Source organism: Mixophyes fleayi, chromosome 6 (assembly GCF_038048845.1).
Source record: "Mixophyes fleayi isolate aMixFle1 chromosome 6, aMixFle1.hap1, whole genome shotgun sequence".
NCBI classification, from domain to species: Eukaryota; Metazoa; Chordata; class Amphibia; order Anura; family Limnodynastidae; genus Mixophyes; species Mixophyes fleayi.
Window position 1 is genome coordinate 134,948,598 of NC_134407.1, and position 15,367 is coordinate 134,963,964.

A 15,367-nucleotide genomic window follows, 5' to 3' on the forward strand; every position below is an offset into this window, starting at 1 on the left:
TCAGTAATGAAGATTAGCCCTTGAGTGTCAGGGAACCAGTGATGTCAAGGAAACCAGTGTAAACAGTGTAAATAGGCTGAGATGTAATGAAATACCTCAGTCTGCCACTGTTTCTATCACAACATCTGCTCATAATCCCGACATGGACATTTTTATTCTTAGATCCTTACCCAATATTTCCACGTAATATTCCTAGCTAAATTACATTTAAAATATCTACAAATTATGAGATTGTGCAGAGTCGGGTTAAGCTGCTAGATCATCCTGTGTTTAGACACCAAACACAGGATGATCAGTGAAACATCAAATGGAATGGTCAACCTGAGAAACATTAACTCTTTAACCTGTCTTCTCCTCGCTTCCATACATTACTTCTAGCACCAGCGAGGAGCTGCAAGCAAAGTGGAAAAAGACAAATTATTAGTTCCCAGGACAAAAAAGAAAATGATGGTAAGTGGCCCAGATGCTCTAAACTCTTAAATTTCTATTAAATTAAGAAGAATATAACAGGTTGTTAATGCTTTTAAAGTTTTCTTAACACTTATGTTCTATAAGTTATGCTCTAATATTAGTACTGTCCTCTTAACCCTGGTTGCTTAAAATGTGAGAGACCTTAAGGATAAGAGGATAAAAATGATATGCAAATGTAAGTGCTAAAGCTGTTTTCTAAAATCTCTTAGGCTTAATACTAGGTCTAAAAGGTCAAATATTAAAGTAACCCTAAATCAGCAGTTTGTCAGAGGCTTTTTAGTACCACATTAATTTCAATAAGGTCACCTTATTGCATGTGAATTTATTTCTCTAATGCATGTAAATATAGTGATAATACATAGTGTGTATATATACACAGAAAATCCTGAAAACCATCAGGAAACCAGCAAAACAAATTGTCAAGAGAAACAAATAATCTTTATTTAATCAAACATGCTGCAAGAAAATCCATAATGCTCATTTGTACAATGGTGTAGTGAAGGATTCAATGACTGTTTCGATGGTCTATGAGCACTTTTGTCAAGAGATGCCACATGTGCAGAACTGACTTTATGTTTAGGTAACGCACTTTTGTTACCATAAATAATCAGCTCTGCAGACTATGTAGAATTCTAATTAATGTCATAGCAATACTTAATCAGTTCTGCGCATGTGTAGAGCTTGTTACTCAACTCCAGTATGTTACTTAACATTGTAAATAATACTTAAACATTACTTAAGGTTCAACTAATAGACATTACTTGAGGCATCTAAATTGCTTAGATCATAGCTCCTAACTAACCAGTGATATCAGAGGGGATGCAACCTCTACTACCTAGTTTCAATTGGCCAGATCTTGTCCAATTTGACTTCTCACATATTGTCAAATTAGACAGTGAATCTGTTGATCCGCACTCACCCGGAATGGCAGAAACTCTGCTTTATGAGAGAGTCATTTTACCCTCTTTTAATAACAATGAAAAGCCTTCATAATTGATACTAAAAGAAACTCTTTATTATTAAGTCATAGTGAACAGCAATATGTATTTAAAAAATGAAGCACAGAGATGTAATAAAGAACCTCCTCGGCTGAATGATCTCTGCCTAGGTGGTAATGTTTATGCCTCATTGGTTGCAGTATCAGGATCACTGCAAGATTAAATATGTAGAAATATTTTACTTAATTACAAGTCTCAATTAGGGTACCTTGTCTATTTTTCAACTTTCCCTATATTTAACGTCTATATTTAAAATAAGAAACAATAAAAAACTGTTACAGTAAAATCTATATAAAAGAAGCAGTTTCAGAAAGTATTCCGCTGATGCAATATGTTATAAATCCCATGCTACCTTGATCAGGTGGCAGAGTTGTGCTTAGCCTCTCTGCTGCCTGCAAGTGAAATAACACCTCTCTCATCCCTTATTTCAACCACCCTCCCAATGCTTATTTGATAAACATACGCCACAGAGGACACACTACAATGGTGTCCTTCAAGTGGGTGAACTACTTATTTTGTTTAAAAAACTCACTAAAAAACAATTTTGTTTTTTATTTTAAATGTTGACAAATTATGTTAGCACTAATTAAGTACAATATGTGACAGGAGAGTATGAGAACACACTATGGGGGGGATTTAAATGACGCGTTGTTCTCACAAACGTAACTATAGTAATAATTTGCATTATTACCGTTAGTACGGTAATTTCAATGCTGATTTTTGTTGCAAGTCTGTGAGTCGCAAGGAAAACTCTGCATTAAAATTATCGCACTAATAGTAATAGTAACGGTAATAGTGCGCCGGCCGTGTTGTTCTCACAAACAACGCGGTCAATTTAATTCCCACTTACGAATGCTCTTTTCAAAATGAAGACAAAGTAGAAGGTATTGTCTATGCTTTTAACAGGTGTGTACGAGGCCATAGAGAGATAATCCCTTGTTGGGCAATGAAACTGCACATTACATGTGTCCTAGGTTTATTTCCAAAATGTGATGGGATATTCCACATAAGGGCAAAACGCACCCAAAAATAACCTAGGGTTGTCTTTGTGACAGTCCCCATTCTATTATACCTTCTACATTTTGAATCTTCACCCTCCAATACAAATCCTATATTTGCCTCTGATACTCCATTTACAGTTAAAATATTTTTTTTTTCAAAACCCTGAAGCACAAGTCTTGTGAAACAATCCAAAAGCATGAAAACATGAAACTTAGAGAGTATTGTATTAATGTCACGTTCAGTTCTGAACAATTGTTTGGAATTGGAAAACTGCTGTGGATGAGCAGAATATTGTTTCTTTGTGCCCTGACTCAGTCAGAAGTGATACTGAGAAATGTCATCAATGAGAAGATCTTATGTCCATGTAGGCACTTTGAAACTCTTTTATGAATGTAGAAATCCACCTGAATAGCTCCTGTGAATCTTGGTCCTCTGCTTCTCCAAACATTTGCTGTAGGGCATAAATAAAAGAAGATAGTGTTAAGGTTTAAATCAGAAATAATGTGAATATTGTGCCAGCTTTATTTTATGTACTCAACTTGTATGGGTTTTACAATAATTTCTCAAATTTAAACAACTAGATTTTGTAGTTTCTAAATTAATATTGAGGACACCTTTACATGGCATTGGTTAAAAAAAATAATTTCTATTTTTATTTATTTATTTTTTATTTAGAAATTTATTTATTTGCCATCTTACATCCTTATTGTATTGTGTTTTAAGTTAAATATAAAACAAGGTTTTAAAATTGTAAGCTGTAACCTGTTAACTGATAATCTTGTATGTCTTAGTAAAGATGTGAGTTTGTTGCTAAACATGAGACAAGTTCTACAAAACAGTCCGGTGTGGCTCTGTGAGATGAGTAACGTTTGAGTTCGATTTGAGATTTTTTTACAGTAATAAATATTTACTATTTTATTTAATTCAACAGGCAGAGAAATGCGTAATTAATTTAGATAAAGTATCACTTGGGTGAGAACTGCTATGAACTGTAGTGTCTTGCAGCTGAAAGAGACCCGGGTCTTGCCATTAATTGGAGGATGTAACCTGTGCCGCTACTAAGTATAAGTTAATACATAATATAGCACTAAGTTATTTAATACACTTAGAAAAAGTAACTATTTTATGCTTATGTAAGAGGAATGTGGATGCTTTCCGGATCAACTAAACTTTGAGGAGACTAAAGGATCATTACAGACACCTGTTCTGGGATATTGCACCACTGTTTAGAGGGACTGTATTAGTTCCAGATTTACCAGCCTGGAGGCGATCCCTGATCCATTGTAATATTTGCTCTGGAAATATAATCCTTCACAATTTTAATGAAAAGGCTGTTGTAGTTAATAGTGCATATAGTCGACATGACCAGTGTTTCTTTCTTATTTGTATAGTGTTTATCAGATTGTGTGCATTATATGTATTTTAATGTTGATAGTAAATTGTTATATTTTATTTATGTTATCTTGTTGGTGATTGGATGAAAGTGTAGTTTACTGTCAGACTGAAACTTTTATGCAGTTCTTTTCTTAAATTAATATTTCTATGGTCAAGTTTTTTAAAAAATGTGCAGTAATCCTTTGAGGAAACAGCAGTCTGGTGTTATTGTGCCCTCTACATATATTTTGGATATGTAAGGAAATCTATTTATTTCTCCTTGCATAATTAATAATTAGTAGATTCATTATTGTTATAAACCTTTTTTAGTTACATGCCTAATTGGTGATATATATACTTTTTTTAGGTTTGGATAAAAAAAAATTAAAATACATTTTGATACATTTTCATTCTATCTGACAGTCGGGCACAATCGCAAGTTTTGTTAAGAGGTTCTCCACCAAATACGTACCATCTATTTTTGGTAAAAAAGGAAAAACATACATTAAAATTAAATTTTAAGTGTGTAAAACTAAATGTAATGCTCATATACCTATAAACTTTGGAGCAGAACAACCTTATAATTAAATATGGTGTGATGTCAGGACTCTTAAATCATAAGTTTATATGGGTTTTCTGTGCAGTTTTTTTGTATTTGGTATGCAGGGCTTGCAAAATATTGCACATGACCAGTCCACGGAAGGGACCAACCTGTATAGGACGTGACTGGTGCTTAACTAGACCACCCTGCAACCACCTCCCTCCTCCTCCATTGTACCCGTGTATGCCATGTGTACCAGTGTTTGGATAGACTTCGCTGTCTAGATTCAAAGTAGGCTGTAGCAGGAGGTCAAGAGAAGTTGTATTGTAGGGTAGGGAACATTGACTTTAAAGAAAAAAAAAAAAGCTTTGGTTTGGCTTTTGTAGATGTGATGCTTCTAAACATCATTTAGCATTAAGGGGTTAAAAAATTCAGTAAGGTAGTGTTAGGTATTTCATATTTAAACACTTTTGTACATTGAATATCCATATATAATAATCCAGCATGTTTTTCTCTCTAGTTTCATATAGACTTGGACATATGCCATTTTGTTTTGCATAACATATGCATTTCCGTACCATGCATACACATGCAAAGTACTTAAGCTTAGGTCCGTATGCAGTTTCAGTAATAGCATTACTCATTACGCTTAGAGACGTGGGAGGGAAGGGGTGTGCAAGCATTGGCTAAGCACAGCAAGGGCATGTTCAGGTAAATTTGCCAGTAGTCCCTGTGCATATATGTATATATACGCCTTTCAGGAAGTGTATCTTTTGCGGTTGTTCAAACCCTGGTGCAAGATATCCAACTGATGATGATGATGTTTAGCTACCACTTCTTTGTGATTGCCTTCTCTAGGTTATTGTGCTTAATCCATTTGCATTGCGGATAAATAATATCTGTGTTTCTTATTTTTAAGCTTTACAACCATTGTGCCAATAATTACCTTCATACGTGGTAATGCAGGGTTGGGGTGTCTGCATTAATGACTACTTTGTCGCTTAAATGCAGTTGACATATTTCCCTACTAATACTGCACCACACATTAAAAACTGTACTCACATCTTTTGGGCTGGCTCGGGAAGTCCCCAACGAATGACTTGCTGGGCTTGAGAGACCACCCATACAGGCCTTACTGGGCACCCGGGCTACAAGAACTGTTTCTCCACAGCATCGGCAGGCTTTGCTAATTTGGAATGGGATGCGAGGTACAATGGATAGTACCGGGATAGACCCTGACACTCTGCTATGAGTTAAAACCGTCTTACCTCAGCTTTCTAAACTTCAGCAGCTTCAATGATGGCCAACTGCGGGGGTTCATTTTCCTTGGACAGCTTTATTCTAAGGGTACCCTTAAAATGTTTGCACAGCTTTGGCTGAACTTTCACCTTCCCAACTGTTTATTCTAATGCTCTCTGCAGCTGCTCCATGCTCTGATATCGCAGTTTTGCAGATGATCTGGGTGGGTTACGACTAAGTTTGGAAGGCCGATTTGGGTCCACGAGTATTGGAGTCTTATGCTAGATATTGCTAAGCAGGCCACATCTTGCACTAGATATGGACAAGTCCAAATGTCCATCCTGCATATGGTATACTATTCTCCCCTCAGGCTGCTCCTGATGGGTGCTAGAGCTGACTCGACTTGTCCAAAGTGTGGGGGTACTTCTGCCACCTTTTGACATCTGCTCTGGAGCTGTCATGTGGTGGGAGACTTCTGGTTGAGGATGGTAGGAGGCATATGAGATACAGGGATTCCCCTGCTGCTCTCTAGGACATGTGTGTTTACTCTGGGGGTAGATCTGTTGTTGGGGAGAAGTGCAACTTGCTACATTCTTAACCTCCTTGCTTTGGCCAAGGTTATTATTGCTAGAGTGTGGATGACATGGGATGGACCTGATTTTAATGCCTGGGTGATCTTAGTTGATGAAGCTGCAAGGCATGAGCGATTTACTTACCAGTCCAGATGGGCTAAGTCAAGATATGCAATACACAATTCTGTGTTCGCTAGGCAGGGCTAATTATCAATCTATCCAGGCATGCAGTATATAGCAAAGATAGACATGATTTGGTTTGGGTACTTTATATATATGTGTTATCCAGAAATAGTACAATGCTTGATGAACTTTGGTTTTCAGGAAGGGTGGGAGTATGGAGTCATTTATATACAAGCACATGGGCAAAGAGTAAATTAAATTATATTACATATTTACCAAAACTTCGAGGTACAGTTTCTTCATTTCATTGGATTTCTTAGCCAAATCAGCATGCTGTGTTTCATACTCCTCAATAATATCCTAAAAAAAGTAAATTATTATGTTATTATATATATTGTGACAAAGGGAGGGGTTTTCCACAGGCCTCTAAGAGAAAAGTTAAGTATTCAGCTAACAGTCAAGGCTGCAGACAGGTTTACACATTTGTACAGCAGTGCACCCAGCTTAAAGATATATAGGTGGAGGTCATATGTGTGACAAATTATTAGTATAGAGTGTGATTTAACTTACATATTTTGAAATGATTTAGAGGTATCATTTTCCACAGCTAACATCAGCTGACAGGGCTCCTGAAGAGAACTCTACTATAAATACCAGGGGGTAAATGTATCAAGCTGAGGGTTTTCTGGCGGGTTTGAAAAGCCAATCAGATTCTAGCTATCATTTATTTAGTACATTCTGTGAAATGATAGCTAGAATCTGATTGGCTGTTATAGGCAAAATGTCCATTTTTCAAACCCGCCAGAAAACTCTGAGCTTGATACAATTACCCCCAGGTTTGAGTTTCACCTGTCCATCTAGCAAGGGTTGGGGAGGAGTGTAAAATATTTAAGACTGCATTGATCATTATGCTGGTAACCCTTAGTCGAAGTGGAAATTTAGAAGTGGCAGTATTTAAAATGTGATGGGAAAATAAGTGAATGGAATTTCATAGCTTTACAATCAAAGCAATTGAAGTGACGGTATGGAATACCACCATATACACCCAGACTTTGACCACTGTGTGTAACCAATGGCGAACAAGGTAGCAGGTGACTAGGGAATTGGCCTCTGTTAACTTACTATCAGGGATGCAAGAAAGTGTTTGGAATTTTGTGTTGTGACAACTTGAAACTTTGGGAATTTTGGGCACCTTTGGTCCCTGAATCCAAAACTGCCCATAATTATACAGTGATTATTACTATTGGTAATGCCACTAGAGCCTTGTTTACAGACACCCACCATCTCATGCTATAGCTGCAGCTGAATAACCCTGCATCATATGAGAAATTCATTATAGTTACTTGCATAAGTTCTCGTGCATATTTTCTCTTGTCCCACTGGGGGTTAAATCTTCAAGTGCCCGAAACAGATGGGGGGTGGTGTATTTTTCAAGGGAAATACATCAGCTTTGGTGTGGACTTGAGTTGAAAGTGCCTGAAACATAGTAGCAGGCTTTGGATAGAGGGTACACCCTTACTTTCCTCAATACTGTAAACCATGGACAAAAACAGCCAGGCTGCGGCCACAGAGGTGAGACTTCGCTAATAAACCTGAGGACACACTAATTCCATTGCAACCATCGTCCACCTCAGTGGAACCCATAATTTCCACATCAAGTATTAACCTTCTCTCCAACAAGATATACCAGCCATAAATGAGTCAGAAAAGTTAGTGACTGATAAAATTGGAGAAATTCAATCTGACCTATCCATAATTTATCATGACCTTCAAAAGATGCGTGAAACAGTGAGTGAGGCAGAACAAAGGATCTCATCTCTAGAAGATAATTCTCCCTTCATGAAATGGGAAATTTCCAATCTGGCCTCGACAAATCACACTCTGCAAACAAAAGTTATCCGATTTAGAGGGAAGGTTATACAGAAATAATATCAGATTTGTGGGTTTACCATAAAGAGCTAAAAGCTCTAATCCTAAATCCTTTCTGGAAAGCTGTCTGGCACAAGAATTTAACAGAGAAGCCATTACATCTGAATTCACAGCCACTTCTTCACCATGAAATTTCAATACAAAGTTTCTCCATTTTAAATACTCAGGTGCAGTTCTTAAATTGGTCAGAGAACACGGGTCTTTGAATTATGAAAACCAGAATATAGCTATGTTTCTAGACTTCGCAATGAAAAGCCCAAAAAGTCGCTCACAATTTTTACAAGTGAAAATAAAGCTCAGTGAGTTACAAAGTCCATACTCAATGCTATTACTGGCTAAACTATGGATGGTGGTGGATTGCAAAACATATCTCTTTCACACCCCTTAAGAATTAATGGTCTCAGCGATAAGACCCTGGTGCAATTATTTCATTTTTTGAGGACTTGTGCAGACATTATACTTTTGCCACTTAATTTTATGTTTTATCATAAGCCAATGTTGCTTATTATTCATATGTGTGAATAAGGTTTTTGAATATATACATATCACATGAAAGGTTGTGAATTAGTGGCATTGTGGGAAAGATATTTCAGTACTAATGCACACACAGTGATACACCCATATTATGGGTTGCTTTTAAAGCATTTCTTAGGGGGACTCTGATCACAAGATTGACAGACTTAAAAAAAAGTCTCAAGAAAAAAAGAAGATCAGCTAAAACAAGATTGTCAAGACCTTGATAGGTTGCCCAAAGAAGTAATTACGGTACCCAGACCAAGGTGGAGGTACTGCGCAATGCGGGATACGAGGTAAAGCATTTATTCGCTGCCAGGACACACAAACTGATATATGCACCACATCCGGAAAAAGGGGTGTTACGCAATGCTGAACAAAATATTTTACAGATATCTTCAATTAAGACAAGCTATGGATGTCCAGTTTGATGGCTATGCCCCCTTACTAAGTGCTGCCCCACTCAACTCTCCAAAATGTAGGTTGCCACAAAACAATTTCGACACTATATGCATACATTTTCCAATATGGTGCACCTTATGATCTCCTCATGTTAAGACATAAATGGGTAAATGATATCGGGCAGATCTCCGATGAACTAGGCTAAAAACAGCCACATCCTGTATTAGATTTCAGCAAATACATTTGTACATGCAGGTTGAGAGACCAATTGTCGTTTTTGTTTAGGTTGCCATTAGAGTGACGGTGACATGTTTTCTTCCGCTTTATACAACAGTATTAATTGTTCTTTTGAAAGATTTAACTGATAATGTCGTCTCTTAATAATAAATGCTATAGGACCAATATACCTAGTGTTATTTGTTAGAGGTTTGCAGCGTTCATTATTCTTTGTTTGCAATGTTTGTGTTAATTTTGTTAACTAATGGAAATTAAAATCTTCTATAAAAAGACCTGATTTAATAAAATAAAAAAATCTGTATAATGTAGCGTAGGATGTGTCTGTGATTACCATAGATTTGTCATGGCAACAATCACAATCATTTACCACACTTTACATTCTCTTGGCAGCTCACACCTCATAAAAGGTAGTATTTTATATCAATGTTTGAAGTTAAAAAGTATGAGAACATTTTTGCAGTATCAGTGACCTGGTAGGTGTGTCTTTTCCTTATCATTGTCGTTTTGCATATAAGATACTGTAAAATAATCGGTATAAGAGCAGTATTTACCTTCAGGTCATTCAAAAACTGGTCTTCTCCTGCCAAGTTCTTATTGTATTTAACCTTGAAAGACTTACGGTACTGGTTAATAGTTTGCAATTGTTTGTGTAAAACTGCAAGAAGAAGTATAAATGTTATTAACGAGCAACAAAATAAATATTGTGAAAATGAATGAAAACATTATATTAACAGATTTCACCACATATCTCCTATGACGTACAGTGGACATTACATGGAATCTAAAAGCCCTAATACAATTTCTTGTGCAGCTACTGGTATTCCAAAAGGAGCTTGGGTAATCTTTAGCCATTTTACTTTTATTGCTCCTATGAAAACGAATTTGGGTTAGGAAATGTCAGAGGTAACTCAGTGGTGTAACTTGAGATATTGCTTTTGCTGCAACTTTGCTAACTATTATTAGAACTTTGTAAATAGGATACTAATTTTTCTAATTATTAAAAAGCAGTGGGAGAGGAAAACATTGAGACAAAATAAATTTCTTGTCACACCATAGAGGCAACAGGTAAAGGAAATTGGTGTCATTTACCAGGATGCATGGTGCCTTTTCACCCCAGAAATATCATTTTAAACCAATTTAAGTATAAATATTACATAAAATCATTAATGTATTATTTTTTGCTTGTTTTATGTTTTTTAATAGTTTATTTGTAAATTTTTTGTCACACATGTTATAAACATTAGATATAATTAACTAAAGACTTAATTAAATAACATCATAAAATGTAAATAGGAATAAATAGAGCAGTCCTAAATAAGGTGATAACATAATATAAATATATAGACAAAATATAATAATTGAAATTTATTAATAAACTATGTTATGAGATATGAGGGATTGTGACTAAGGTATTAAATGGGGGAGGCAAATGAAAAAAAAGGAGGGGGGGAATTGAGACCTAATCTAGGACTCTCAGTGGACTAATATTTTGGAATATGATTTTGTGTTTATTCATATTCAATATTATTTATAGGAAAAGGGATGATATATTTTAAATTTGGTCAGGCGATGGATTGGGAACAGAGGGGTTAGTGTATATGAACCAATCATTCCAAATTTGGGAGAATGTATGAGTCTTCTTATTTAAATATGCTGAAATTTTGTCATATTTGTATGTCAAATACCAAATTTTATTTAGAAATTGTTGTCTAGAAGGGTGATCTGGTTTTTCCAATATTTTGCGACAAGGCATCTGGCTGCTTTAAGAATCTAAACAGACAGTTTATCTCAGTAGTTATCTAGGATATTGATAGGAGATCCAAGGAGAAAGGACCATGGGCATTTAGTTATATGGACATTAGTAATGTCACTAATCAAGGATGCAATATCATCCCAGAAAGAAGTAATTTTTGGACAAGACCACCAGATATGAAGGAAGGATTCCTGGTCTCCACAGCCTCTCCAACACAAATCAGAATTAGATCCATACCTAAGTGACTAGCAATGTAATATGATCAGATGTCCGGAAAGCCCCAACCACTATTAACCGTAGTTTTATGCAAAGTTGAAAAACTAGTGCATGGGGGTTTATGTTGCTGTACAAATTGAGAAATCCAGCGGTGAAGTTGGATTAGAGTGGGTCTGGGTACCTGTAATGGGAGTGTCTAAAATAGATAAAGCAGGCGGTACAAGATACTCAACTCAGTGGCTTAGTAATTAGCACTTCTGCCTCCCAGCACTGGGGTATTGAGTTCGATTCCCGACCATGGCCTTATCTGTATGGAGTTTGTACAGTCATGGCCAAAAGTTTTGAGAATGACACAAGTATTGGTTTTCATAAAGTATGCTGCTTCACTGGTGGTGCCCGATCCCGCATCAGAATCAACTTTAGGAGATGGACCTGGGGCTTTTTGAATGCACCCTGAAGCCTTCTTCACAACTTTTGAACCTCTCTCCTTGAAGTTCTTGGTGATCCGATAAATGGTTAAATTAAGTGCAATCTTACTAGTAGCAATATCCTTGCCTGTAAAGCCCTTTTTGTGTAAAGCAATGATGACTGCACATGTATCCTTGCAGGTAACCATTGTAAACAGAGGAAGAACAATGATTTCAAGCAGCACCCTCCTTTTAAAGCTTCCAGTCTGTTATTCTAACTCAATCAGCATGATAAAGTGATCTCCAGCCTTGTCCTCGTCAACACTCTCACCTGTGTTAACGAGAGAATCACTGACCTAATGTCAGCTGGTCTTTTTGTGGCAGGGCTGAAATGCAATGGAAATGTTGTTTTTGGGATAAAGTTTATTGTCATGGCAAAGAGGGACTTTAAAATTAATTGATCACTCTTCATGACATTCTGGAGTATACGCAAATTGCCATCATAAAAACTGAGGCAGCAGACATTGTGAAAAATAATTTGTGGCATTCTCAATACTTTTGGCCATGACTATATGCTCTCCCTGTGTTTGAGTGGGTTTCCTTCTACACTCCAAAAATATACTGGGAGGTTAATAGGCTGCTATCAAATTGACCCTAGTCTGTGTTTCTGACTGTATGTGTTAGGGAATTTAGACTTTAAGCTCCAATGGGGCATGGACTGATGTGAGTGACAAATATTCTCTCTGTACAGCGCTGTGGAGTTAGTGACGCTATGTAAATTAATAGATGATGTTCTTGATTGCGACTATTCTACACAGCCAAGAGATAATTAATTTTTGCCATTGGAGCAGATTAAATCTAATTTTTTGGATTATGATTGGAAAATTTTCTGCATATGGAGAGTCATAATTAGAAGTAATAAAGACTCCTACATATTTTATTTTGGATTGTTGCCAGGAGAAGTGAAAAGTACATTTAAGGAGTTTCAGAGTTGGGGGTAACATATTAAGAGTGAGATATTCTGTTTTGGAGAGGTTTATTTTATAACCTGAAATGGATCTGTAAACTTTAAAGATGGTAAACAGGTTCAGAAGAGAGGTGTGGAGAAATGTTAATGTGAGGAGGATGTCATATGCAAATAAGCTAAGTTTATAGTTTTCAGAGTTAATTGAGACACCTGTACTATCCGGGGAAGATCGAATTTAGCTGCTAAGGGTTTGATCACAAGGGCAAAAATCAAAGGGTAAAGAGGACATCCCTGACGATTGCCTCTAGAGCTTCTTTGGAGAATGTAATATATTGTTAAACATATCAACAAGATAAGGCAAGAGAAGCTCATTGTATGTCTTTTAATATATTGCCGTTAAACCGTCAGGGTCAGGTGCCTTATTTGTTTTCAGGTTTTCGATGACAATCAGATATATCTTGAACAGTAAATTCTGCACCTAATTGTTTAATTGTGTTTGGCAGGAGTCTAGGTAAGTGTCATTGGGAAAAGAACTGTTTGGAGCTCTTCACTGGTGTTAAGGAAGAATCATTTTATTGGGATATATATTATATAGTTTACTATAGAAATTTCCAAATTCCTCTGTTATCTGATTTGGGTCTTGAGTAAAATTGCCTGAATAAGATTTAATAAAGAGTACATTGCTTTGAAAGAGTTTACATCGTAACCTCGATGCTATTAGTCTGTCCGCTTTTTTGCCCTTTTCATAAAAGGTCTGGTTTGTTGTATGTGTTTGCACTTCTTTGTTATTATTATATGAGTATTCTTCCTGAGCAACTAATTTCCAAACAAAAAAGTTTTACAACCTGCTGTACCTGTAATAATTTTTCAACTAGGAATTTAAATCTGGTTCCAGTAATAGTGAAAATAACATATATATATAGTGATTTTTGTAGGGGCAATTTTTTACACTAAAAATATGTTTATGCGTGTGGTTCTATATTGCATTTTCAAAATCATTTCCTATCCGATTCTCAGCTTTACTAGAGGTATATATGACAAGGTGGGTTTATTTTTGGCAAACCATGCCCTGGTAGATGTGCCTTGTACTTGTCTTTTTAAAAAATATATATATTCAAATGCAAGTATGTTTAAAATACTTTTGATGCTAATCTGGCAGACCTAAATGCACTGTGATACGTCCAACTCACTATGCATATGTACATTTCTTTGTGATGCATATTACGCCCAGGTTTTTTATATAAAATGCATCCAAATCTACATGAGGGCCTATATGCACAAAGAACATATCTTCTAGTCTACGCACATCTGCAATTTTGTTTTTTCACATGGTTGGAAATGTAGTGTTAAAATGTTATATATATATATATATATATATATATATATATATATATATATACAAGTTAACCCGTGCATGATACTCATGCATTCTAGTCAAATCAAGCTACTTAAGGTGTTAAAAAGGTTCTTGTCATGCATTTGGGCCATAGCCCAGGCCTCCTCAGGGGGAGAGCGTTACTACCCGACGTAAGCGCCCTTTTTTAACGTGGTTTTGTCCACATGTCACCACCTCATCATTCTTCTTCATCACCTCATCCTTCATTTTCATCGCCACATCTATCCAGATGTCTATCCAGACACAGGGATCTCTCTCAGCGGTCCTGAGTATCACACTTCTCTCACTCTGTCACCCCCGGCAACCACCAACCACTCCCAACTGTCACTTCTTCAAGAAATATATATATATTTTTTAAAAATCTTTATAAACACTTTTAACAATTAACAAATTAAATTAACAAATTAAAGACATGTTAGTATACCAAATTTCAGCCCTTTCTGAATTTTTTTTCCCACACACACTAAGAATTTAGTAGGTCAGTGTATAACTCCGCCCAGCAGGTGGCGCTGCAGCTTGGTTTTATTTTTTCCACACACACACACAGACAGACTAACACACGCCACTAAGCATTTATATTATAGATATATATATATATATATATAGCTAAATCTTTGACCACCTGGCTATGTTCTAAGTGATTTATAAAACACAGGCTCACAGGTATAGATGATTGAACCGGCCTCAAATAATTTCTTGAATTGGTTCATCAAATTAGTACAAAAGTTTGAAAACTCTGAATCTAAAGCCAGTATGCATGCCTTGGTCCCTGCACAAACCCAATAGAGCACGGTGGGGGCCATGGAGCGATTAGACCAGTATCACCAGGCACCCCTTAGCGCTGGGCCCAAATATAGCTGCACAGGCTGCTCTACCACTAAATGGAAGCCTCATTTTTATTCATATTTACATGTACATATTATCCAATATATGAAAATGAATTAAAAAGTAACTGCAGTTAGTTAACTAAAACTGTGAAATCACTGAAAATAGTCACAATAATATTCACTTGTAAATAATACTTACATTAAGTGCATACAAAAAGAATAAATACAGATAACTGAAACCAGAGTCAAAAAAAGTTGGTAGCACTTAGTGACTGGTCTATATTATAAAGGAGTCATCGTTAGAGATAAATATTTTCTGGGACTTATTTTCAAAACTTGAGAAGTGTCTATGGTGGGGTTGTGGTAGCACTTTAAGTCATATTCCACCAGTGAAATATGT

General features: G+C 36.2%; 1 protein-coding gene across 2 annotated transcripts in view; it reads right to left on the reverse strand.

Moving 5' to 3' along the window:
- Nucleotides 1-914: 914 nt before the first annotated feature.
- LOC142160400 (formin-H-like) overlaps nt 915-15,367 on the reverse strand; it is a 228,848-nt gene continuing 214,395 nt past the window's right edge. For both annotated transcript variants that reach the window (XM_075215301.1, XM_075215300.1), the window contains 3 exons: nt 9,953-10,056; nt 6,597-6,680; nt 915-2,922 (listed from right to left, as the gene is read on the reverse strand). In XM_075215301.1, coding sequence (XP_075071402.1) covers nt 2,812-2,922; nt 6,597-6,680; nt 9,953-10,056 — 299 coding nt within the window. In that variant the 3' untranslated portion in view covers nt 915-2,811. The remainder of the gene's footprint in view (nt 2,923-6,596; nt 6,681-9,952; nt 10,057-15,367) is intronic.